Source organism: Aotus nancymaae, unplaced genomic scaffold (assembly GCF_030222135.1).
Source record: "Aotus nancymaae isolate 86718 unplaced genomic scaffold, 86718_ANA_hifiasm-v0.15.2.pri h1tg000011l, whole genome shotgun sequence".
NCBI lineage: Eukaryota > Metazoa > Chordata > Mammalia > Primates > Aotidae > Aotus > Aotus nancymaae.
This window is the reverse complement of record NW_026988422.1, coordinates 20,298,866-20,323,984: the sequence shown is the minus strand read 5'-3', so window position 1 is coordinate 20,323,984 and position 25,119 is coordinate 20,298,866. Positions and strand designations below refer to the sequence as shown.

The window sequence follows — 25,119 nt, the reverse complement described above, 5'->3', positions numbered from 1 at the left end:
CAATCTTGGCTCACTGCAACCTCTGCCTCCCAGGTTCAAGTGATTCTCCAGTCTCAGCCTCCCGAGTAGCTGAGACTCAGCCTCCTGAGTAGCTGGGATTACAGGCATGTACCACCACATCTGGCTAATATTTGTATTTTTAGTAGAGACAGGATTTCACCATGTTGGCCAGGTTGGTCTTAAACTCCTGACCTCAGGTGATCTGCGCACCTCGGCCTCTTCTGGAATCCAAATCAAACTTTAGTCAAAATTTGCTCTACTTCCAGGAAGGTGTGCAGTACAATCGTGCATTGTTTAACAATGGGAATATGTTTTGAGAAATCTGTCAGGCAATTTTGTTGTTGTGTGAACATCATAGAGTTACTTACACAAACCTAGGTAGTATAGCCTACTGCATACTGAGGATATTTGGAATAGCCTATTGATCCTAGGCTACAAACCTATTCAGCATATTACTGTACTGGATATTACAGGCAATTATAACATAATGGTAAGTATTGGTGGATCTAAACATAGAGGTATAGCAACAGAGTAAAAATGATACACCTGTACAGGGCACTTATCATGAATGGAGCTTGCAGCACTAAAAGTTGCTCTGGATGAGTCAGTGAATGAGTGGTGAGTAAATGTGAACACCTAGGACATTACACTACTGTAGATTTTATAAAAACTGTACAATTAGACTATACTAAACTTATAAATATATTTTCTTTTCTTTTTTTTTTTTTTTTTTGAGACGGAGTTTCGCTCTCGTTACCCAGGCTGGAGTGCAATGGCGCGATCTCGGCTCACCGCAACCTCCGCCTCCCGGGTTCAGGCAATTCTCCTGCCTCAGCCTCCTGAGTAGCTGGGATTACAGGCACGCGCCACTGTGCCCAGCTAATTTTTTGTATTAGTAGAGACGGGGTTTCACCATGTTGACCAGGATGGTCTCGATCTCTTGACCTAGTGATCCACCCGCCTCGGCCTCCCAAAGTGCTGGGATTACAGGCTTGAGCCACCGCGCCCGGCCTTATAAATATATTTTCTCTCTTCAGCAATAAATTAGCTTACTGTAACTTTTTTACTGTATAAAATTCTTAATTTTTTTCGACTTTTTGACTTTAAGTAATAACATTTAGTTTAAAACACAAGCACATTGTACAGCCATACAGAAAAATATTTCCTTCCTTCCTTTCTCTCTCTCTCTCTCCTCTCTCCTCTCTTTCTCTCTTTCTTCCTCTTTCTTTTTGACAGTACCATTCTGTTAAGCAGTCTGGAGTGCAGTGGTGCGATCTCAGCTAACTGCAATCTCCACCTCCCAGGTTTAAGCAATTCTCGTGCCTCAGCCTCCTGAGTAGCTGGGATTACAGGTGTACATCACCACACCTGTCTAAATTTTGTATTTTCAGTAGAGACAGGGTTTCTCCATGTTGGCCAGGCTGCTGTCAATCTCCTGGCATCCCAAAGTGCTGGGATTATAGGTGTGAGCCACTGCACTCAGCCTATTTTCTTTCTTTCTATCTTTATTTTATAAGCGTTTTTTCTATTTCTAAAATGTTTTATTTCATTTTTTACTTTTTAAACTATTTTGTTGAAAACTAATAGGCAAACATACATGTGTGTGTTTGGGTCAGGCCTACACAGGGTCAGGATCATCAATATCACTATCTTTTACCTCCACATCTTGTCCCTCTGGAAGATCTCAGGGTGGTAACTAACATACATGGAGCTATCATCTTCTATGATAACAATGCCTTCTTCTGGAATACCTTCTGAAATACCTGCCAGAGGTTGTTTTACAGTTAACTTTCATTTTTTTTAAATAAGCAGAAGGAGTACACTCTAAAATAACAATACATGTATGTATAGTAAATACGTAAACCAGTAACACAGTAATTTATTATCATTATTTTGTATGATATGCTATACATAATCATATGTGCTATGCTTGTATACAACTGGTAGTACAGGTTTGTGTACACCAGGATACATTGCACTACAACATAAAGATAGCTACATCACTAGGCAATAAGAATTTTTCAGTTCTAGTATACTCTCATGGGCTCACCATCATATATGTGGTCTTTCATTGACTGAAACATCATTATAGGACACATGACTATACTTAAAAATGAAAAAAACAAAAACAAAAACAAACCTAGAATGGTTGTATGAGTACTGGAAGAACACTTTCTACTGAATGGGTGTTGGTTTTGCACCATCATAGAATCAAAAAATTGTGAGTCAAACCACCCTAAGTTGGAGACTTGTGTGTATACCTAAGTGACAGCTCTGTGGTACGTTAGGAATATTTGGGAATATTACTAACTGTACTGGTTTTGATATCAGTCATTATGGCTCAAAATTCTGGTTCTGGCACTTATTTGCCAGGCTATTTTTTAAATTTTTTTTTTGGAGACAGGTTCTTGCTCTGTTGCCAAGGCTGGAGTGCAGTGGTGCAATCTCAGCTCACTGCAAGCTCGGCCTTCCAGGCTCAAGTGATTCTCCTGCCTGAGCCTCTCGAGTAGCTGGGATTACAGGTGCATGTCACTACTGGCTGACTAATTTTTGTATTTTTAATAGAGATGGGGTTTCACCATGTTGGCCAGGCTGGTCTTGAACTCCTGACCTCAAGTGATCCACCCGCCTCAGCCTCCCAAAGTGCTGGGATTACAGGCGTAAGGCACTGCACCCAGCTAGCCAGGCTATTTTCTTTTCTTTTCTTTCTTTCTTTTTTTTTTGAGACAGGGTCTCTCTCTGTTGCCCAGGCTGGTGTGCAGTGGCACACTTTCGGCTCACTGTAAACTTGACCTCCAGGACTCAAGTGATCCTCCCACCTTAGCCTCCCAAGTAGCTGGGACTACAGGCATGAGCCACCATACCCGGTTGATTTTTTAAATTTTTTTGTAGAGACAAGGTCCCACTATATTGCTCAGGCTGGTCTCAGACTCTTGAGCTCAAGTGATTCTCTCACTTTGCCTCCCAAAGTGTTGGAATTACAGTCATGAGCCACCCTCCCTGCCAGCTAGGATATTTTCAACAAGTTACTTAATTTCTCTTAACTTCAGTTTCCTCTGTAAAATAGGAACCATGGTAGAAGCTATCAAAATGTGAGATTTAAATGAAATGTGTAAAGCTACTAGTCCAGTGCCTGATACAACAGAATTCTTAATAAAAGCTATTTAATCACGCAATTCAATACAAATAACTTTCAATTAAGGAGTTTAAAATCTCTGGAGCCAAAGATCACACAAATGCTCCTTTTGACACTCTTACCCTTCTATGTCTTTTTTTTTTTTTTTTCTGAGATGGAGTCTTGCTCTGTCACCCAGGCTGGAGTGCAGTGGCGTGATCTCTGCTCACTACAACCTCTCCGCCTCCTGGGTTCAAGCAATTCTGCCTCAGTCTCCGGAGTAGCTGGGATTGCAGGTGCCTGCCACCGCATCTGGCTAATTTTTGAATTTTTAGTAGAGATGGGATTTCACCTTGTTGGTCAGGCTGGTCTCAAACTCCTGATCTCATGATCCGCCCACCTCAGCCTCCCAAAGTGCTGGAATTACAGGCACGAGCGACCGCGCCCGGCGAGACACTCTAACTCTTCTAATATCAAACTATTGGCAATTCCTGAACTCATCATGACGTTGCTCACATCTTTACGGTTTTATCTGCCACTTCCCCTCCAGGAGGACAGCCATTCTCCCATAAAGCCCCTAAGCATTTGTGGAATCTTGGCTGAAACCCCAAGCTCTCTGCAAAGCTTTTCTTGGTATTGACACCACCACCATCCCACAGAATTCATTAGTCTTGCATGCTATCTCTGGACCTTGGATATAGTTTTAGTGTTGCATTTATTGTAACAAATGGTAATTACTGTATTTTCCCGATGTCTTCTCTCTTCCACTAGACTCTGAGCTTTTGTGGTATTCACTTTGTAACCACAGCCTCTGTCTAGTCCTTTACTTAAACAATAAGCGCATGGTCGGATGCTGAAGCATGACTTCACGACTTGGGCTCCTTCACTTAGCAATGACGTGACCCTAGGTGACACCTCCCAGTCTCCACTCATCTGTAAAATAGGGGTGATAATTTATTACATGGAGTTTCAGAGACATCAAGAAGGGTCACTAACATGCTGCCTGCACCTCGTAGCTACGAGCCGACTGAGACCGGGGAGGAAATGCGTTGGCAGTACTGGCCGGAAGGGGCGAGACCGCGAGTCAAGAGGAGCAGGCGAGTCCCACTGCGCAGGTGCAAACGGGAGGGGTTGGAGTGCCGGCTAGTTCCGGGGGCCCACTCGCGGCGGGGCGGTCCGCGGTCGCGGAGCTGACGTCATCGCCGTGCGCTGCCACGTCTGCTCAGCTCTGCTGTAATGGAGGCTGGGGATGGGTGCTGACGGGACCAGGCTCTGGCTGTAGCTTTAGCTCTGGCTCTGGAACTGCCTCGGAGTCAGGGTCTGAGTCTGGCAACCGGAAGCCTGGACAGCTTTTCTTGACTCTCTAGGCGGGGGCTGCCTGCGTGCAAACAGCTGGTTTGGAGCGTTTCAACGCGGGGAGGGAGTTCCATTACCTGGGGTCCAGTCTGTAAAGTTGTCGCCGCTTCCTAGGGATCCCGCCCCACCGGCTGGGACTCTTCCATGCGTGAGTATTACTGAGCTGCCCCAAGATCCGGCTGTCCTGGACCTGCCTTGGCCCTCTTGGGTGTGCGGCGGAGACTGCTTTGTCGAGTTCTCTGCCGAATTCTCTTAGGGACCAGTCTGTTGAAATTGGTGGTCTCCTGCCGTCCTCCCCACCCCATACTCTCACCTCTTCCGTCCCAGTTTTTTGCCCTTTACTTTTCTTTCCATTTGCTCTTAACGGAGCAAGGACCAGCAGCCCCTGCATCCAGCAGTTTCAGTACTTTGTTTCACTTGGGGTTAGTTTACAGCCGAAGGCTTTTAGGAATAGGGAACATTTGAAAACCAGGGTTTTTCCAGTGTCATCCTTGGGGTTTTAGTTGTATTGTTTAGGAAACGTGGTATCTATATTGGTAGAATCATGATTTTTGCCGTAGAATGATGAAAACAGCTTTTTTTTTTTCTCCAAAGGGAGGATCTTTTACTTGTCTCTTAATCTTGCAGATTCAGTAATTTCTATATGATTTTACATAAGCTTTTTGGAGCGGGCATCCACTTAAAGAGTTCCTTTCAATATTTTCACCCTAACATATAGAGATACCACTTGAACAGTTTTACTTTTAAACAGTTAAAAAACCTAATGGTACCCTTTCATTCCTCTTCCTCAGTCCTAACAATCTCTACAGATCAGTGGACACTTTTTTTCCCCCCAGTGAAGAAACAAACTCAGAAGTTAACTGATTGAGATAAGGTCAGATAATATGTGACCATCTGAGCTCACAACCCAAATCCCTTGATAACAAAACCTAACGTTTTGTAAAGTGTCGATTCTTCTATATTTCAAGTAGTCTAAGTGTGAAACATTGAGCTGGAAAAGTATAAGTTGTCATGTTTCTTGTAAACTTCTGATTATAATATCTTACATATGATACAAATTAGTTGACAAAAGACACAAATTATGATTTGCCTAAGCTGAACAGAGCTGAAATCAGAACTTAGGCTTTTGACCCGTTAGAGTCTGAAAAGTCCTTTAATTCGAATAATGTAGGTAGTAGACATTGGGAACATTCGTTTGAAATCTGCTTTTGTAAGGCCTGCTCACTCAGTTTTTCTCTTCTTTTTGTTGCCTACTTTAAAAATAGTCTACTGATATTTAAATGTTTTTGTTGTTGTTCAGAGTTGAAACTGGTTGACAGCCATTAACCTGGGTTGCAACTACAGGTGGCACTGGAAGCAGACTGGTTCCTGGACATGCCCGGTGGAAGGAGGGGCCCTAGTCGGCAACAGCTAAGCCGTTCAGCTTTACCTTCTTTGCAGACTTTGGTTGGTGGGGGCTGTGGCAGTGGAACAGGCTTGAGAAACAGGTAAAGAAAAAATAAGGCTATGTATAATTTGTAATGTCCTATGATCAGTAAGACTGATATAAAAGTCATCATGCCACTCAGATATTTACTTATTGAGATTTATTCTTAACACTGAGGTAGAAATCCTGCCCTTGAAGACTGAAAATTCAGTATTGCAAAATACTTTGGAGGTAAAAAGATGTGATATGGGGCCCACAAAGTGAAAGCAGTCCCATTCTTTCTTTTGGCTGATCATCTAAATTCTAGTTAGGCTCTATTAGAAGAAGGGAGAAGTGAAGGAAAATAGAAGGCAAAAGTGATGGTTTATCTACGTATAAGGTTTTTTTTTTTTTTTTTTTTTTTTTTTTTTTTTTTTTTTTGAGACGGAGTTTCGCTCTTGATACCCAGGCTGGAGCGCAATGGCGCGATCTCGGCTCACCGCAATCTCCGCTTCCTGGGTTCAGGCAATTCTCCTGCCTCAGCCTCCTGAGTAGCTGGGATTACAGGCACGCGCCACTGTGCCCAGCTAATTTTTTGTATTAGTAGAGACGGGGTTTCACCATGTTGACCAGGATGGTCTTGATCTCTTGACCTCGTGATCCACCCGCCTCGGCCTCCCAAAGTGCTGGGATTACAGGCTTGAGCCACCGCGCCCGGCCTAAGGTTTTTTTTTTAAGAGGGCAAATTAAAACTCCCAGCTAAAATTAGAAGTCAGATTCCATCATGGGTTTAAAATTGTCAAAAAATTGGTATTAATAAATGGTAGCTGTTTATTAGGGTAACTCATATCATCAGGAAGTTTGATAATGTAGCATTGCAAAGAGATGCTTTTATCTAATCGAGTATTTGCCCGAGATAATTTCTGCCAGCTAATTTCTCCTTCCTCCCTGAAAAGAGCTTTTCTCTTGCCTGGATTTTAACTTTCAGAGCTAGCAATCAGTACTACTCCTGTGTTTTCAGGGCTGTCTAATGGTATTTATGCACTTTTGTTTTCTAGGCCTGACCTTCACCCTTTTTTTCCTGACTATCCAATCCCTCTTCCACCCAATCTTTAAAATTAGTTCTGATCTCACCATTTCAGTGGACCTTTTCCTGAAATTCCAGTTTGAAGGGATTTGTTCAGTCTCTGATTTTCATACTAATTTTTAATCCAAGTTTTGTTTATGTAGGTATACAGAGTGACTGGTTTGTTCTACATTATTTTTCACTCTGCCATTCATTGGATTTCCTTATTTTAAAAGTGGTGATACTATTTGCATCATAACAGGATGTTGAAAATAAATGAAGTAGTAAATTGCAGTAACTTTAAAAAACTTTACGGAATTTCCCAAAATTTCTACAAATAATAAGTATTTTATATATTTTAAAATAAAAAATAAAAAAATGAGAAAATGCAAAAATGCTTTTGAATAAAGTACTATCTAATATAGGTATTGAGATAAAAGTTGTTTGCTATTTGAGGTACATGCCTTAATTTTATTAATACATACTATCAACTTACTGATTCAGTACTTTCAAACTGTGGTAGAAAATCCTAGCTGTCCCTAACTAGGATTCTACCTAGCTTAAAAATTCTAGCTTTGCCTCCATATTAACTCCAGCAGTTCTTTGTTCATTCTCTTTGACTTTGAGGATTCCTCTAGATAATTATGTTCTCAAACTGTCCCATGCAGTCCCTCTTTGGTGTCTCATGCGTTGCTTTAGAAGGGATTAGAAGGGAAAATGGGTCATGCAAGCCTAACAGTCTAGGCTTGAGTTTTCCTAGTCTTCTCTTAATCAGACTAACTCTTTTTCCTATGTGTTTTAAATACTAAGATACTATGTAAAATATCTTGTGGGAAGGAAAATAAAGTGTTCGCCTATTAAAAAGAACTGAAAGCCAATGAAAATGTCATTTGTAGATGCTTCTGCTTGCACTTGGAGTCTGTAGGTAGTATACTGAGAAGAAGTAGGAACATTTGGAAAATACCTCTGCTCTTAACTGCCTTCACTATAGCTCTTCTATCTTGGTATTCAAGGTTCCAACCATGGTTGCCTTAATCTAACTTTCTGTCCTCCTTTAACATATGTTTAGCAATTAACTGGGGGGAGGAAGGGATGGGTAGAAAAAAGTATTTTCCAACATTGTAAAATGAAAGAAATAATTGCTCATGGTTTGAAAAGTCACCAAGATTATTATTGAGTGATTATTTTGTGACATGTTTACCTAGAGAAATTATTTTGGGAAAAGAAAGCAAAAGACCTGGGGGAGGCTGGGCTCAGTGGCTCACACCTGTAATCCCAGCACTTTGGGAGACTGAGGCGAGTGGATCACAAGGTCAGGAGTTCAAGACCAGCCTGGCCAAGATGGTGAAACCCCGTCTCTACTAAAAAAATATGGAAATTAGCTGGGCGAGGTGGTAGGCGCCTGTAATCCCAACTACTGGGGAGGCTGAGGCAGGAGAATCATTTGAACCCAGGAGGTGGAGGTTGCAGTGAGCTGAGATCACACCGCTGCACTCCAGCCTGGGCAACAAGAGCAAGACTCCATCACAGGAAAAAAAAAAAAAGACCTTGGGAAGAGGTATAAAAACGTAAGATTAAAGAACTAGTGTATAGTTTCTAATATAGTTTTAGGAAGGATATATACAAATAGAGAGAGTGTCCAGATGAGGAGAACTCACTTCTGGAGTGCTGTAGAGTATTGGAGGGAAATAGGTAATTGCTTAAGTATTGTATACTTTTGGATGATACATTTGATTCTGCAAGATAGACATAGGTCAGCTGGAGCAGAGAGCATTGCCCCTGTTTGGTAGGTGTTTGTGGTCTAATTGGTAAAGTTAAACTCTAGAATGTCAAAGCTGTAGTTTGGTAACACAATCAAGATTGAAATTGTAGTTCCTAGGCCAGGCATGGTTACTCATGCCTGTAATCCCAGCACTTTGGGAGGCCGAGGTGGGTGGATCACCTGAGGTCAGGAGTTCGGGACCAGCCTGATCAACATGGAGAAACCCCATCTCTATTAAAAATACAAAATTAGCTGGGCGTGGTGGCGCATGCCTGTAATCCCAACTATTCGGGAGGCTGAGGCAGGAGAATCGCTTGAACCCAGAAGGCAGAGATTGCGTTGAGCTGAGATTGTGCCATTGCATTCAGCAAAACTCTGTCTCAAAAAAAAAAAGAAATTGTAGTTCCTTATCCTGCTTTCCACCTTTGGGCAGCGGGGATTTGTTCTTGCAACAGTGTATTTAGATTATTATCCTTTTGAAAAAGGAAGATATATTGGGTATTTCTGAATTTCTTAGAGAGCTTCTGATTGAGGGAGAATCTTATTTGAGAAGAACTGAGTGTTTTTTTCTTTGTTTATTCCTTGCATATACTGTGTTAATAATGTCTCCTGAACATGTCCAAATGACCACTGCTTTCCCTGTCTCTTCTATTCCTCTTTATGCCTTTTAATCTTTCTTCCTTTATCCATTTGCTTCCCTAAATTCTGCTGCTTGCTGGCTTCATAAGAGTCAGTCTCAGGCCTGCTGTGTTAACCCTTTCCCAGACGAAAACTTTACATGCAAGGACAAAGCACAGGTGTTCAGTATAAACCACATTGTTTATACAGTTTAGGCACAGTGAGCCATTCTTGTTATTTAGGGAAAGTTCATATCACTGTAGGGAATTGTTTACTAGTCAAGGTTCCCAGATGTAAGCCTTGTAAGCAGGCCTTCCTAAGAGTAGCTATGCTGAACACCTGCTTTCCTTTTGGGAGTCTGGAATTTTGGTACTGCTAGGAAGAAGGTGCCTCTGTGGCCCTCCCCCAATAAAAGCCTTGGGCTTTAATGAGCTTTCCTGGGTGAATAGCACTTCACATTTGTTGTCACAGCTCATTGCTAAAGAAATTATATGGGTTCTGAATAGATTCTTAAATCTATTTGTATAGCCTATTAGAGGAATAATACTTTAATTTTTCCTAAATAATACCTCTGTGACTGATTTTTTGAGATATATTGACTGAAGCTCTTTCAGTTTTTTTTTTTCGGTTTTAAAAACAATCATATCTCTTCTTATGTTTTCAACTTTATAGATCAGATGGAGAAGACATAATCTCATAGATTCTTTTTATATAGGAGTACCTTTTTCCTACTGATGCTCCAGATCTCGTTTTTGTTTGTTTGTTTGTTTGTTTGTCTGTGGTTTTTTGAGACGAAGTCTCACACTGTCGTCAGGCTAGAGTGCAGTGGCGCGATCTCTGCTTACTGCAACCTCTGCCTCCCGGGTTCAAATCATTCTCCTGCCTCAGCCTTCTGAGTAGCTGGGATTACAGGCACGTGCCACCACACCCAGGTAATTTTTGTATTTTTAGTAGAGAAGGGGTTTCACCATGTTGGCTAGGCTGGTCTCGAACTCCTGCCCTCGTGGTCCACCTGCCTTGGTCTCCCAAAGTACTGGGATTATAGGTGTGAGCCACTATGCTTGGCCAGATCTCATTTTATTTGACCTTTGTCTCTTTGTTTTCTGGCTTGACGTTTAATAGTCAAGGCTGTATAGAGTATGACAAGTGTAGGTCTTTTATACTTTGTTTTGAATATCTTTCTTGAGACCTAGCATTTTATTGACTTTGTTAATGGTAAAAACACATTTGCCTGCTTCACTTGGGAAAAATTCTATAAGTACCTTTTCAGCCCTAAAGTCATAACAAGTAATTTAGCATGTGTTCCCCCTTAGTGTATTTTTGACTGAAAGGAAATAATAATTTTTATTTTGTTCTAGAGTAGAGGCTCGTAACCTTGCAACTGCTCATAAGAATTTTTAATTTCCTAAATCAACTAGAGTGAGGGAGTAGATTGGCTGCTTGTTGTAATTATCTTCATTCAAGTCTACCAACTTGTAAACTTCCGAGGCTGCCTTTCATGTTGTATTGTGTGGAATGGTGCCTCCTGGAGGCACATTACAGTGCTGTGGCCCACCTCAAAGACTTTATGATTGAGCAGGTATGTCTGAGACCTACTGGTGGTTCACAATCTATTACTTGGTAGGCTTGCTCTCTTGGAGTATGCTCTGAGGATGCGAAGAAGAAACTTATAATTTTTTCCATACCCTCTTCCCCCAGTTCCTGTTCTTCCCTTCTGGGTCTTCTGAGTTTTCTTCCATAGTATTCTTAACCGTTCAGAATGAGCAGAGTTCATATTCCCATGAGTCACTTAAAGTACTGTACTACATACCAGTTTCTCTATTTGGAAATTTTATAGTAGAATGGTAATGCTAATATTGTTCCTTCTCTCAAATCTTCTTTGGAAGTATGTAAGCCAAGCTTCGTTTCTTTGGTCTGTAAAAAATAGTAGACCCTTAGATCTCTAAGTATTCCCAGGAATATAAACAAAGGAAACTTTTATCCTACTTCCATCTTATACCTTTAGGTAGCCTTCTGATCTATAAAAGAGCATGGAAGAAAGAACAATAAGAAGATAGGGATTAAAATGTGTCTTTTTTTTTGTTTTAAGAGATCTCTCTCTCTCTCTTTTTCGTAACTGTATTGGTCTACTTCCTTCTCAACCTAAAGGTACATATTGCAGTGAACTAAGAAAAGTATAGTCTCTGTTCTTAAGATTATAGTCTGGTAGGCAAGACATAATGTAGATGTATGTAAAATATTATGTAACAGTATGAAAAATGCAGTAATAAAGGCATAGTTAGGTATTATGGTGGCACAGAGGAGAGATGAATCAGTTTTGATTGAGAATAAGCTTCACAGAGAATGTGTTTGAGTAGCTTAAAAATCTTGAAGAGTGAGTAAAAAAAAGTCTTGAAGAATTTTGTCACTATATATGCATGTGAGAAGTTAAGGTGATTATGGAAGGTGATTATTACATGTAAAGGGAATAACATATGCAAAAGAATAGCATGTATGTTCCAGAAAGCAAATAGTGTGACTATCATATAGGGTGCATGTGAAGGAGTGATAAGAGGTGAAGCTAGTCTGTTAAGCTGAGGGGTCTCATAGGGCTACTAAAAATTTTTGGATATTATCCCACTGGTAGTAGAGAGCAGTTAAAGGCTTTTAGGTAAGAATAAGACTATCAGAGTTTTACTTTAGAAAGATCCCCGAAGACAGGTTGGAGGGTTTAGTGAAAGTGGAATTGAGTATAGGAGGATTACTGCAGTAGTTTGGGTGAAAATAGTGAATGCTTGAACTAAGGCAAATGAGTTTAAAGACAAAGGTACAGTTTGGACAAAGTTTTATAAAGTGGAGTCTAGGAGATTTAGAGCGTGACTGGATATGGAGAGGCAGAAGAAAAGGTTTTTTTGGGGGGACAGAGCCTTGCTCTGTCACCCAGGGTGGAGTGCAGTGGCATGATCTCTGCTCACTGCAGCCTTTGCCTCCCAGGTTCAAGTGATTCTCCTGCCTCAGCCTCACAAGTGGCTGGGATTACAAGTGTCTACCACCACGCCCAGCTAATTTTTGTATTTTTAGTAGAGACGAGGTTTTGCCATGTTGGCCAGGCTATTCTTGAACTCCTGACCTCAGGTGATCCGCCCACCTTGGCCTCCCAAAATGCTGGGATTACAGGTGTGAGTCACCGCGCCCGGCCAAGAAAAGTTTTAATATGACTCCCAGGTTTCTGATATGAGCAGCTAACTGGGTGGGCCATGAACTAAGGTCAGAACTATGAGAGGGAAGAACACAGAGGTGTCCAGTAGGGAGTTGAATAATGGGTCTATAATTTAGCAGTGAGCTCTACAGAGAGAAATTATAGTCTTCTTCATGTAGGAAATAATGGAAGCCATAGCTACATCTTAGATCACTGGCAGACTGTGTAGAGGGAGAAAAGAAGAGGATCTTAGGATGGAGTCTTGGGGGGAATGCCTACAGTTAAGGGGTAGATGGAGGAGACAGCAGGAGCCTTTTGTTTTGTGGCAGTGGAGGTTATCACCGTTTGAGTTAACTGTAGTTTTCTCTTTCAGGAATGGTAGTGCTATTGGCCTTCCAGTCCCGCCTATCACAGCCTTAATCACCCCAGGTCCTGTTCGTCATTGCCAAATTCCTGACTTGCCGGTGGATGGGAGCCTGCTCTTTGAATTCCTTTTTTTCATCTACCTATTGGTTGCTCTTTTCATTCAATATATCAACATTTATAAAACAGTGTGGTGGTATCCTTACAATCATCCTGCTTCTTGTACATCACTGGTAAGTCTTGTTCAGCCTTTAAGTTCTTCATGTTATTTAACCAAGAAACTATCTGGAAAGCCTTTCTGTAGGAATTATTTTTCTTAATAATTTTTCATTTAATAAAATGTTTTTCTGCTAGACCACAGATTACTTTCAGAAATAAAATTTCATGATAAGATTGTTAAAATATAAGTACTACCAGAGGAAGTTAAAATATAAATGAAAATGCAGAAAACATTTAAAAAATTTGTCATAATAACATCACAGAAAGGTTTTGGTATTTAGCTTTCTCAATACCATTTTAAATTTGTAAGTATAAGGTGTCAGTGTGATTACATTCTAACAACGCTACCCTTTTAATGGCTGTATTAGGATAATGGTAGCATTTATTACAAATAAACTCTGAAGCAGTTGTCCTGGTTGCCAAGAGTTCGTCCATGTGGTCAATCAGGGGACCTAGGCTGATAGAGATTCTACTGTCTTCCGACATGTGACCTCCAAGGTGGCTGTGACCAGTCTGTCAGCTAGAAGGGGAAAGAGCGTAGAGAAATATAAAAGAGAGTTTCTGATTGGCCAGGCTGACATCATTTCCACGCATGCCCACTCCTAACTATAAGAGAAGCTAAATATAGTCCTTTAGCTGGGTACATCATGAACCTAAATAAAATTGGGTTCTGTCACCCAAATGAAATTGAGATGCAAAATTGGCTGTCTTTGCTGAAGTACATAAAAATATATTGTACTTTTCTTCTCTTTCCAGCTACTAAGAGTATCATGATAGTATTGATGCAAAGAAGGTTCACCATAGATGGGTATATAAAAAATATTGGTGAGGCCCAGTCATGGTGGTTTATGCCTATAATCCCAGCACTTTGGGAGGGCAAGGCAGGAGGATAGCTTGAGCCCAGGAGTTTGAGACCAGCCTAGGCATCATAGTGAGACCTTGTCTCTACAAAAAATAAAATTAGCTGGGCGTGGTAGTCCATACCTGCGATCCTAGGTTCTCGGGAAGTTGAAGTGGGAGCATTGCCTGAGCCCGGGACATTGAGACTGTAGTGAGCAAAGATTGTGGCCACTGTACTCCAGCTTGGGTGACAGAATGAGACCCTGTCTCAAAAAATAAAATAAAATAAAATAAAAATATAAGTATGTGTATTGTTAAGGCTAGTCAGATTACTTGACAGATAGATTGTTGGCAATGGCATATTTGGTTGGGTGATAGAGATATGCTCTAGGTGAAAGAAGACTGTTGTCTTAAGTAGGTTATATATGTATTGGGGACTAATAAAAGATTAGAAAGCCTCCCTAGCTTGGTGAACATAGAAAGGAAATGTGGGCTAAAATCCTTAAGATAGTGTGGAAAGAAAATAAAAACTTTTATCTTAAATATTTTTATCATTTGGTTGTTCCTGGAATTAACTATTAAAAATTTTCTTGCTCTATTGACTTTCTGTCTACTTAATATCAGTGGTAAGAATGTTAATTTCTGTATTGAAAAATTGCAATGATTTACTGCCAAATTTAAATTTTTTTGATATTCTTTTTTTTCTTAACTGAATTATGAGCTTATTGAATGTAGTAACTGTACTTCATTCATCCTTTTTGGCCATGGTGTTTTGAAAAGAAGTTGGATTAGATGTTCTTTAAGACCTTTTCCAGTTATATAGCTCTATAAATAAATACTATCTTAACAGTGTCAATAGCAAACACATATTAAAATATTTAGTAGATTCTTTACAAATATTATCTCATTTACTCTTTATAAAAATGGGTAGGTACCATTATATGACTCCCATTTTATAAATGAGGAATGTAAGACCTATCAACTGGTTCAAAAATCACATGGTGGCAAAGTGAGTGCCCAAGTCCAGACCAATCTACTGTGCTTTATTTCCTGTTTTTATCCTGTATTTGTTCTGTAAGTGCTTCTTAGATAGTTCATTATAAAATTTCTACTTAGTTTGACATTCCCCTGGAAACTTCTCATTTGTTGAATTTTCAAGATCATTGAAGAGTTCTTTGCCCAGTCTAACATGTCTGACTACAGTTCTCTAGAAAGTCACCTACAAATACTGTCTTGAAACAGAGGGATCAGGAACCTGCTGCTATAGCCACTGACTCCAGAATTAATGCTTCCTTTGCTTTGACCCATACCACCAAAAATGGATGGCTTTTGCTACCTTTCCCCCTAACTTCACTCACTTCTAATTCAAGTTTTATGTGATGCCTATGGTTGATAGAACCTAGATCATATCTAGAATCTTAGTTGCAAGAAAGTCTGGAAATGTCATTTTTAGCTTTCCAGCCTCTGTAGTAGAGGAATGCACACTTAATGGAGGTTTTAGAGTAAATTGGCTTTCTTATCTGATGCACATGATCTTTGCTAATGCAAAGCTTAAAATTGAGTTGTAAAGGCAAGAGTAACGTGAAAATTTAGAAGAGTTTAGCCCATGAATCTGAACGGAGCCTGTATCAGTGAGTTGTTCAAAGATAGAATGGACTGCCAGAGACCAAGTTTTTTCCCGTCACTGAAGGTACTGAAGTGTGGAAGATGGTTACCTGACCAGGAGGCTCTAGCAAGGACTTGTGTCCCAAATATGTGGTCTGTCTTTTAAGTTTTCTTTATTATGAGTGTCTGGGTCAGACACTCATAATAATTTTGTCAGATTTATATATTAGGTTTTTATTTTTCCATTTCAGAATCTTAATATCAAAAAGAAACTGTGGACACTTGAATATGTGAAGTATCATTCTAGCTGTCAACCAATTAACTGAATGAGTCTTAATCCTAAGAAACATAAAAGCCAGAAGTAGTAAATTATTCAGAATAGTCAGGAACAGAGGGCTCTGATTAATCAAATGTTCTGGGTTACAAAGAGTTAATCATAAGCACATTACCAATTTTCATTGATTTGATTATAACATAATTTGCTTAACAAAAAGATGTATTAGGCACTTAAATATTTTTTTTTTTTTTTTTTTTTGAGACGGAGTCCTTGCTCTGTCACCAGGCTAGAGTGCTGTGGCGTGATTTTGTCTCACTGCAACCTCCGACTCCCTGGTTCAAGTGATTCTTGAACCTCAGCCTCCCAGGTAGCTGGGATTACAGGCACACGCCACCACGTCCAGCTAATTTTTGTATTTTTAGTAGACATGGGGTTTCACCATGTTGGCCAGGATGGTCTCAAACTCCTGACCTCGTGATCCGCCTGCCTCAGCCTCCCAAAGTGCTGGGATTACAGGTGTGAGTCACCGTGCCCGGCCAATATTTTAAAAAATGTCTTATTTGGACCGGTGATACATTAATAAGGCCCAGATACCAGCAAGGGGTCAAGTGAATCTGCATGCATTATTTTGGAAGAGTACGGTAAGCAGGGAGGAGTCCCAAAACTAGGAGGGGATAAATACTGTTAGAATCCATAATAGGGAGAATAGGAAACAATCTAAGGAGTGGCAAGCCACTCTTGACATTCTGGCTGCTCTGTCTCTAAAATGTATACTAAATTTGGCCACTTCATTAATCTCCATTGCTACTCACACTGTTCAGTCTGTTATAATTTTTCACCTGAATTAAAAGTAAGAGCTTCTTAACTGATCTTGCCCCACTACAATAATTATCTCATTCCAGCTTTCTTGCTGCTTTTTAGACACACTAGGCATATATCTCCCTGTCTTAGGGCCTTTGTGATTGCTTTTTCTTCTGTCTGGGGTCCTTTGCCCCTAGCTTGTGATGCTAGGTGCCTTTTTGTCATTCAGCTGTCAGCCCAAATATCATCCTCTCAGAGATACCCTCCCTAACCACCAATTTAAATAGGCTCTGCACCTCCTTCTTAATCATTATTTATTACTGTTTTATTTCTTACAAGCAGTTATAACTATTTAAAATGCTTTTGTTTGGAAGCTTGTTTATTGTTTTTACTTGCACTGCTTCTCCAAACAAATTTATTGAAGACAAGGGCTTAGCTGCCATAACAGGGTGGCTAAAACAAAATGGAAACTTATTTCCCTATTTAATAAAAGTTTAGGTGGGTGATATAACATCAGTGTGGCAACTCTGTATTTATTGCTCTTCCATCCCCAGTGTGCTTCTTCCAAACCATGGTCCAAGGCAGTTGCTCCAACTCCAATCATAATATCTAACCAGCAGGAAGGAGAAGGAAAAAAGAGAGGGGGACAGCTCCTCTTAGAAGAGTATGGCTGGGCCGGGCGCGGTGGCTCATGCCTGTAATCCCAGCACTTTGGGAGGCCGAGGCGGGTGGATCACGAGGTCAAGAGATCAAGACCATCCTGGTCAACATGGTGAAACCCCGTCTCTACTAAAGATACAAAAAATTAGCTGGGCGTGGTGGCGCATGCCTGTAATCCCAGCTACTCAGGAGGCTGAGGCAGGAGAATTGCCTGAACCCAGGAGATGGAGGTTGTGGTGAGCCGAGATCGCGCCATTGCACTCCAACCTGGGTAACAAGAGCGAAACTCAGTCTCAAAAAAAAAAAAAAAAAAAGAAGAGTATGCCTTAGAAGTTGTGCATGTTACTTTTTCACTCATCCCTTGGCTAGAAGTAGTTTTTGCGAGGGAGGCTGGAAAATGAACCTTTAGTTGGCTAGGAGTCAGTGTCTAGTTAAATTTTATGGTGTTGCAGAAGGAATGAATAGTAATCTCTACCATTTCCTTTCCCTCTCACACCATAGTAGAAAGTAAGATCTGGGAGAGCAGGAACCTTGGCTGTCATCTTCCACACTGTATCTTTAGTGTTAAGGAGAGTACCTGGCACATTGTGGATGCTAGATATAGATTTATTAAACTAATTAGTTGAGAAATTTAACTTTTCATTCTGGAAGGCATTGTGGAAACCTACAGACCTTTTGACCATCAAAATCAAAATACTTCCTGATTTTGGTGGTTCCTGGGATATTGTTACTAAAGACTTTTCATGTTATATATACAGACTTAGAACTAGAAGGAACTGTAGAAAGCATCTGGGTAATGCTATTATTTTATAGAAAAGACCAAACATAAGGCATACTTCTAAATCAAACAAGAGAGAAATAATAAATGAGTATAATTGATGTACCAACTACTAGAGAGTTTAGTAGATGCCCAATTAGATTAACATAAGCTTGCATAAGATACCAACAACAGTAACTTCTGAAGACTGTGAATCCCAACTGATCTATTAAATTTGATACATTACAAATAAGTCATTTTATATAAATTATTTTTGCCATCATTCTGTAGGTTATAACTTGTTAAATCTGCAATCTTTTTGTTTTAATACAGTAATACTTTTGAAAAGGGAGAGGAATACACTCCAGATACTTTAAAATAGTGTTTAAAAAGTTAAAGCAATTTGTCATGAAAGGAGAAGTAGAAGGTAGGTAGTCTCTTCAAGATCTCTTATATTCCCACAGTCTATAAGAGTATGGTGACCTAAGGAAGATCTTTTGAGTGATAAACCTCTATTCTTGTAGTAGGGCCAGCTGGATACACATTGTATTTCTTTCTGATGTAGTTATTTGTTTCTGTTGTAGAATTTTCATCTCATTGATTATCATCTGGCAGCATTCATCACAGTGATGCTTGCAAGGAGGCTTGTATGGGCTCTCATCTCAGAGGTAACAGTTCATTCACTATATTCTATCACATGTAGCTGGAGTTAGTTACTAGAATGAGTGCAGGTTGAAAACTTGACATATCCCAATTTAATAAAACAATAAATTACTTTATTCCCATGTGAGTTCTGCCAGTACTTTAAAAAAAGTTTCCCTGCAATATATTTAAAATTCAAGTGTTAATAACTGTTAGAAAATTCATTTGTAGGGTCGGAGAGCTTATTTTCAGCTTCTGAGTTTGTCAGTACAATTAAAAAAATTTAAATAGTTTCAGTAAAAATAGGATGAATGTCAGGTAACTATTAATATGAAGAGTTATCTGTACACATACAGTTGCATCGAAAACATTCAGTTCCAGATATTTACTTGATACTGTTTATATATACCATTTGAGAAGTTTGTTGGCAAGAAATATTTGAGTTTCTTAAAACTTAGAATTTTAAAAAAGCAGTGTCAGAATTTATATAGGATGAATCTGAAGATTAGAATCTAAAGCAGAATGAGAAAGAATTAAAACATTAAATGATCTGTTTAAAATTAAAAGTTATTGACAGAGCTGGCCATCGATATCATTTTTCATATATTTGTAAATCTCAATGAGAGAGGGAAATGTGCTTTCTTAAAATATTGTTATCTTGTGCCCAATAAATGATTACAAAAACGAAAAATGTTAATTTAGTTGAAGTGGCTAATAATTTTAATCTTGGAATTTATAATTCAGTATGAATTTTTTTTTTTTTTTTTTTGGAAACAGAGTCTCACTCTGTCGCCCGGGCTGGAGTGCAGTGGCATGATCTCGGCTCACTGCAACTTCCGCCTCCTGGGGTCAAGCGATTCTCGTGTAGCTAGGACTACAGGCACGTGTGCAGCCTCTCGAGTAGCTAGGACTACAGGCATGTGCCACCATGCCTCACTAATTTTTTGTATTTTTTTGTATCTCGTGTAGCTAGGACTACAGGCACGTGCCACCACGCCTCACTAATTTTTTGTATTTTTAGTAGAGATGGGGTTTCACCACGTAGGCCAGGCTGGTCTACAACTCCTGACCTCAGGTAATCCTCCCACCTCGGCCTCCCAAGGTGCTGGGATTACAGGCGTGAGCCACTGCACCTGGCCAATTCAGTGTGACATTTTAAATGAATAGTTACTATAATCACGGATAATTGAGAGTCAGCTTCTTTTTTCCAAAACATACTTAGAAAGTCTGTGTGTGTAAGCTCTGATTTTCACGAACCTTATTGCTGGAGGCTGAGTAATTGGAGATATTAAGTCATATTCTGAGAACCATTTGAAGTTAACCAAATGAAGTTTACTAGTAGTAGAATTGCTTGTTTTTCATAGTAGGAAAGTCTGTTTATAATCTTTTCTTTCAGAGTTTTTATTTAGAGGATGAAAATAGAAACTCACTTTTTGGTATATTGTGGAAGCATGTTCTTTCTTTAGAGGATCTCAATGGAATTTTGTGTTTTCATCTGTTAAAATAAGTAGGAAATAATTTTGTTTCATCCATTTAGTTACTTAGAAATGCTACTTGTATATGTCCAATTAGTATGCCTAGTACGTAACCCTTCAAAATTGGAGTTTTTACCTTGTTGCTGCAAAGGTTATAACTTAAATTGCTAAAAGTAGTATAGCAGCTTTTGCATAGCCTTAGTTGGAATAGGCTTGCAGTTCTTTTTTTTTTTTTTGGAGATGGAGTCTCAGTCGCCCAGGTTGGAGCACAGTGGTGCCATCTCAGCGCATGCAACCTCTGCTTCCCAGGTTCAAGTGATTCTTCTGCCTCAGCCTCCTGAGTATCTGAGATTATGGGCGCCCACCACCATGTCCAGCTAATTTTTATATTTTTAGTAATAGGATTTCTATTTGAGAATTATTTGTATAGTTTCATATCCTGTACTTAAAAATTGACATAGTGTTATGAATATTTTTCTGCTCCTTACCTAGCTAACACTTGCTTATCCTTTAGACTTCAGCTTAAATATCATTTACTAACACAATCTATCTCTAGAATAGGATCTCCTGTCTCCTGTTACTTGCTTTGCATAGCAGCCTACTCTTTCTGTAGCACTCATTACAATTATAAAACTGATTAAGTGTAAGCTTAATGTTTGTTTTTCTTGGTTAGGCAGCTTCATATACACAGGATTTGTTTGTCTTGGTTATCACTGTGCCCCTAGGACCTGGTAAAGGGTCTGTCACATATAGCTCAGTGATTAGCACCTTGGGCTCTGGAATGAGGAAAAATTAATGAACGAATCCAAGCTCTGTGCTCTGATGACATTGGGCGGAAGCAGTCTTTTTTATTTCTAACCCTGAACTTTTGAGAAGGAAGTAATGGAATAACTCCAGTAGCTTAAATAACTTTGCTAAGCTTTGATATGTGAGGTACATCGGCATGAGGGTATGTGTCAGGGGAGTGAGGTGAAACTATGTGGCAGGCTATGGCTGAGAATAGCTTGAGCTGTCTTCACAGTTTGAGGTTAAGCAGTTCATTATGGCATTTATTTAACTGCTTCTTTGCATTTTAAAGTAACTATATTATGTATATATATACTATATATATAGTATACAGTATATTGCATATATGTTACATGTACTCTGTAATATGATCTGTAAACTAAGAAACGGATATATAGGAGGGACCTGAAAAACTCCTTATCCCCTATCATGTGCTGTTGACTCTAGATAATTTTTTTCTCCTTTCTGGGTTCCAACACTGCTCTCTTGGAGGTTATGGGGATACTCCATTTTCCCCTACATTTTGCTCATTCTCTTCTCCCTAGTTTATTTAGAAAGAAAATGGCATTGTAGAGTATGTTTTGACACGTGCTTACTATATTTAGTCAGTTTTAAAGATTTGCAATTGAAGAAGCATATTTGAATAGCCGTGATAAAAAGAAGTGAAAGTGATTATGCTTATTTCCATGTTTGCAAAAGTTAAAAAAGAAACTTATTTATATAGGGATCTGTTAAAGAAGATCTGATTTTTTTTTTGAAACTTCATTAATTTATTAGATATTAATTCACCAAGCAGATTAGAGGTGAGGATTCAAAGAAAAATAGAAATATTGTTACTGCTGTTGAGGTCATTATAGTCTAGTGGGAAGAAAGACAGATAAATTAGTGCCAGGCTGTGTTTATATACATAAAAAATCGCTGGTTAAGTTGTTAAAATACAAGTGGCTTGACTCAAGATTTTATTCCTTACCTCTGGAGGGGGAAGTTGTTAGGAGTTTACATGTTCAATTAGTAGCCCAGGTGATTCTGAATATGGTCCATTGAATATAATTTGAGAAGCTCTAATGTAAACAAATTAGATGACATAATAAGACCTTAAAAGAAGTCTGTCGATGGCACTATCAGGAAACAGCAAGAAGGAAACAATTAACTGTGCCTGGAGAAGTCTGAATTTTCAGTTATTAGGAAGATAAGGTGGGATGGGGCAGTTTTTCTTTTATTTCATTTTTTAAAGACACATTTTAGCTTCCATGCAACCTATTAAGTTCTTACTTGAGTCCCATTGCTTTTGAAGATCATGTACAAAGTGTTCCTTTTGGTGCTTCCAAACTTTCAGGCTACTAAGGCAGGTGCAGCATCAATGATTCACTACATGCTTCTGATATCAGCTCGCTTGGTACTGCTCACTTTGTGTGGATGGGTACTTTGTTGGACCCTCGTCAATCTCTTTCGAAGCCATTCAGTCCTCAATCTCCTTTTTCTTGGCTACCCGTGAGTACTCCAGTTTTACCATATTATTAGTAAATCTTTAGAAGTTGTTGGTCATGTAAATGATACTATAAAAGAGTGAAAAATGAAATCCTTCAAATATAAATGAAGCATTTAGAAAGTTGGAAAATCCACAAGTATGGTGAACATATAATTTGCTTTCTAAACCGGAGTACCGTTGGGACAACAGGCATAAACCAGGACTATCCTGGGAAACCTGGAATATAGGGCTATCTTACCAATGGAGAATATTTTAATTATCTCTCTTCACCAAGTAAAGACCCCTTTTACTGTCTGTATTGGGGCAAATGGTGGTTAATTTTAGATGAATGAACTGGTTTGAAAACCAGTCTTACCCTTGGTTGGTCATATTACTTTGATCTTTGGGTTCCTGTAACAGAAGTACAATAAGTAGTTCTCCCTTATCCATGGTTTTGATTTCTGAAGTTTCAGTTACCCCAAGGTCCAGAAACATTAAATAGAGAATTCCAGAAATATGTGACAAATTATGTTTTAAATTGTGTGCTGTTCTGAGTAGTATGGTGAAATCTCTGGCCATCCCACTTTGTCTTACCAGGGTGTGAATCATCTCTTTATCCACTATGTCCATGCCATGCATGCTTCCTGCCAATTAGTTGCTTAGTAGTGGACGTGGTTATTAGATGGACTGGCATGGTATCACAGGGCTTGTGTTCAAGTGACCTTTATTTTACTTAATATGGCCCCAAAGTGTAGTTATGCTCACAATTCATATATACTAAAGGAAGCACTGTAAAGTGCTTCCTTTAAGTGAAAAGGGAAAGTTCTTGACTTAATAAGGAAAGAAAAAAAATCATACCGAGGTTGCTAAAATTTACTGTAAGAATGAATCTTCTATCCATGAAATTGTAAACAGTATATTGTTATAGTTGTTTTATTTTGCTATTAATCTCTTATTGTACCTAATTTATAAGTTAAAACTTCATTATATGTATGTATATATAGTATAGGAAAAACCATAGTGTATGTAGGGTTTGATACTATCCACGGTTTTAGGCATCCACTGGGGGTGTTGGAATGTCTTCCTGCAGGTAAGAGGGTCTACTTTATGCTATATTCAAGTGCTGTAGACATGTATATGTATTATTAGGTTTGGAACCAACATTTTATTACAAAAACTTTTAAACATTCAACAAGGTTGAAAGAATTTTATAGCTATCACCAGTGTAACCCTCACTTAGATGATTCTGCCTATTAATGTTTTACTATAATTGTGTAATACGTATCTGTTCATCTATCCATCCTCCTATTCATCGGTCTTACTTTTGATGCATTTCAGTGTTAAATTTCAGACCTCAGTTTGCTTTCCCCTAAATACTTCAGCGTATGTGTATCATTAACTAGAACTCGATATTTGTTTACAGCTTTTTTTTTTTGAGATTAAATTCATATAAATAAAATTCCCAAATCTTATGTATATGGAGTTTTGATAAATGTGTACACACCTGTGTAACTTAAACCACTATCAAGACTTAGAGTGTTAGGCATACTCCACAAGATTCTTTCATGCCACTTTTCCATCAAACTCCACCATTGTCTAGAGACTTTTTTTTTTTTTTTTTTTTTTTTTTTTTTTGAGTCAGGGTATTGCTCTGTCACCCAGGCTGGAGTGCAGTGGTGCGATCTCAGCTCACTGCAGCCTCGACCTCTCAGGCTCAAGCGATTCTCACCTCAGCCTCCAAAGTAGCTGCAACTACAGGTGCACACCACCATGCCTGGCTAATGTTTGTATTTTTTTTTTTTTTTTTGGTAGAAACAGGATTTCACCATGTTGCCTAGGCTGAGGAATAAGTTTTTTTTTTAATTCCAGAGTCCTTGTCTTAATCACTACTATATCAGTAGTTCTCAAAATGTAGTTTCTAGAACAGCAGCATCAGTATTACCTTTAAATTTTTTAGAAAGAGAAATTCTCAGAATCTACCTCAAACCTACTGAAATAGAAACTGGAAAGTAGGACCTAGCAAGTTGTATTTTAACAAGCCCTTGAGGTGATTCTGATGCGTGCTCAAGTTAGAGAATTATTGCTTTGTATTATTTATGATGCTGAAATATTAGTGTGAATTTATGTGTGTAATTACAAAGTATAAAATCAAGCCATAATCGGAGATTGTGCTATTAGGATGGCAGGAAGAGTCTATTGGTCATATTATGGTAGGTCTGATTACATTGTTTAAACAGTTATTTAAAGCACTCATCAACCGCAACTGAATTCATTAATATTACCCTTGTTTTCTACAAAATGAATTATCTGTTACAAACATTTTTCATGACTCAGATTTCATATAAGGAATATATTTTACATAAATTGTTTCTATATTTATAGATTAATATTTCAGCTATTTGAAAAACAAATTTTTAGTCATTCTTCTTACTGGTTGAATAAGTTAGAAGATTAACCATATCTGATTTGAAAGGCTAATTATGGATATATTGAAGAACATTTTGGCCAAGTTTAAGAGAATTCCCATCGTCAAGTTGGCTAGCAAACTTTTCTGTTTCAATTTAGGTGTATAAAGAAACTCACTTATTCTTAGAGATTCTCCACACCCCATAAAACAATGAAATAATTATGTAATTGAAATACATTTTAGTTTTTTTTTTTTTTTTTTTTGAGACGGAGTTTCGCTCTTGATACCCAGGCTGGAGCGCAATGGCGCGATCTCGGCT

At 38.9% G+C, this 25,119-nt stretch overlaps 1 protein-coding gene across 5 annotated transcripts in view; it reads left to right on the top strand.

Annotated features, from left to right (window-relative positions):
- Positions 1–4,344: 4,344 nt before the first annotated feature.
- Positions 4,345–25,119, top strand: part of TMEM39A (transmembrane protein 39A) — a 34,070-nt gene continuing 13,295 nt past the window's right edge. For 3 of the 5 annotated variants that reach the window (XR_010342003.1, XM_064374655.1, XM_064374659.1), the window contains exons 1-5: positions 4,345–4,619; positions 5,772–5,958; positions 12,874–13,096; positions 18,607–18,690; positions 22,262–22,416. Coding sequence is in view for 4 of the 5 variants with exons in the window: in XM_064374655.1 (XP_064230725.1) it covers positions 5,846–5,958; positions 12,874–13,096; positions 18,607–18,690; positions 22,262–22,416 (575 nt within the window). In the remaining variant the exon portion in view is untranslated. The remainder of the gene's footprint in view (positions 4,620–5,771; positions 5,959–12,873; positions 13,097–18,606; positions 18,691–22,261; positions 22,417–25,119) is intronic. The other 2 variants (XM_064374656.1, XM_064374658.1) reach the window with 2 other exon arrangements.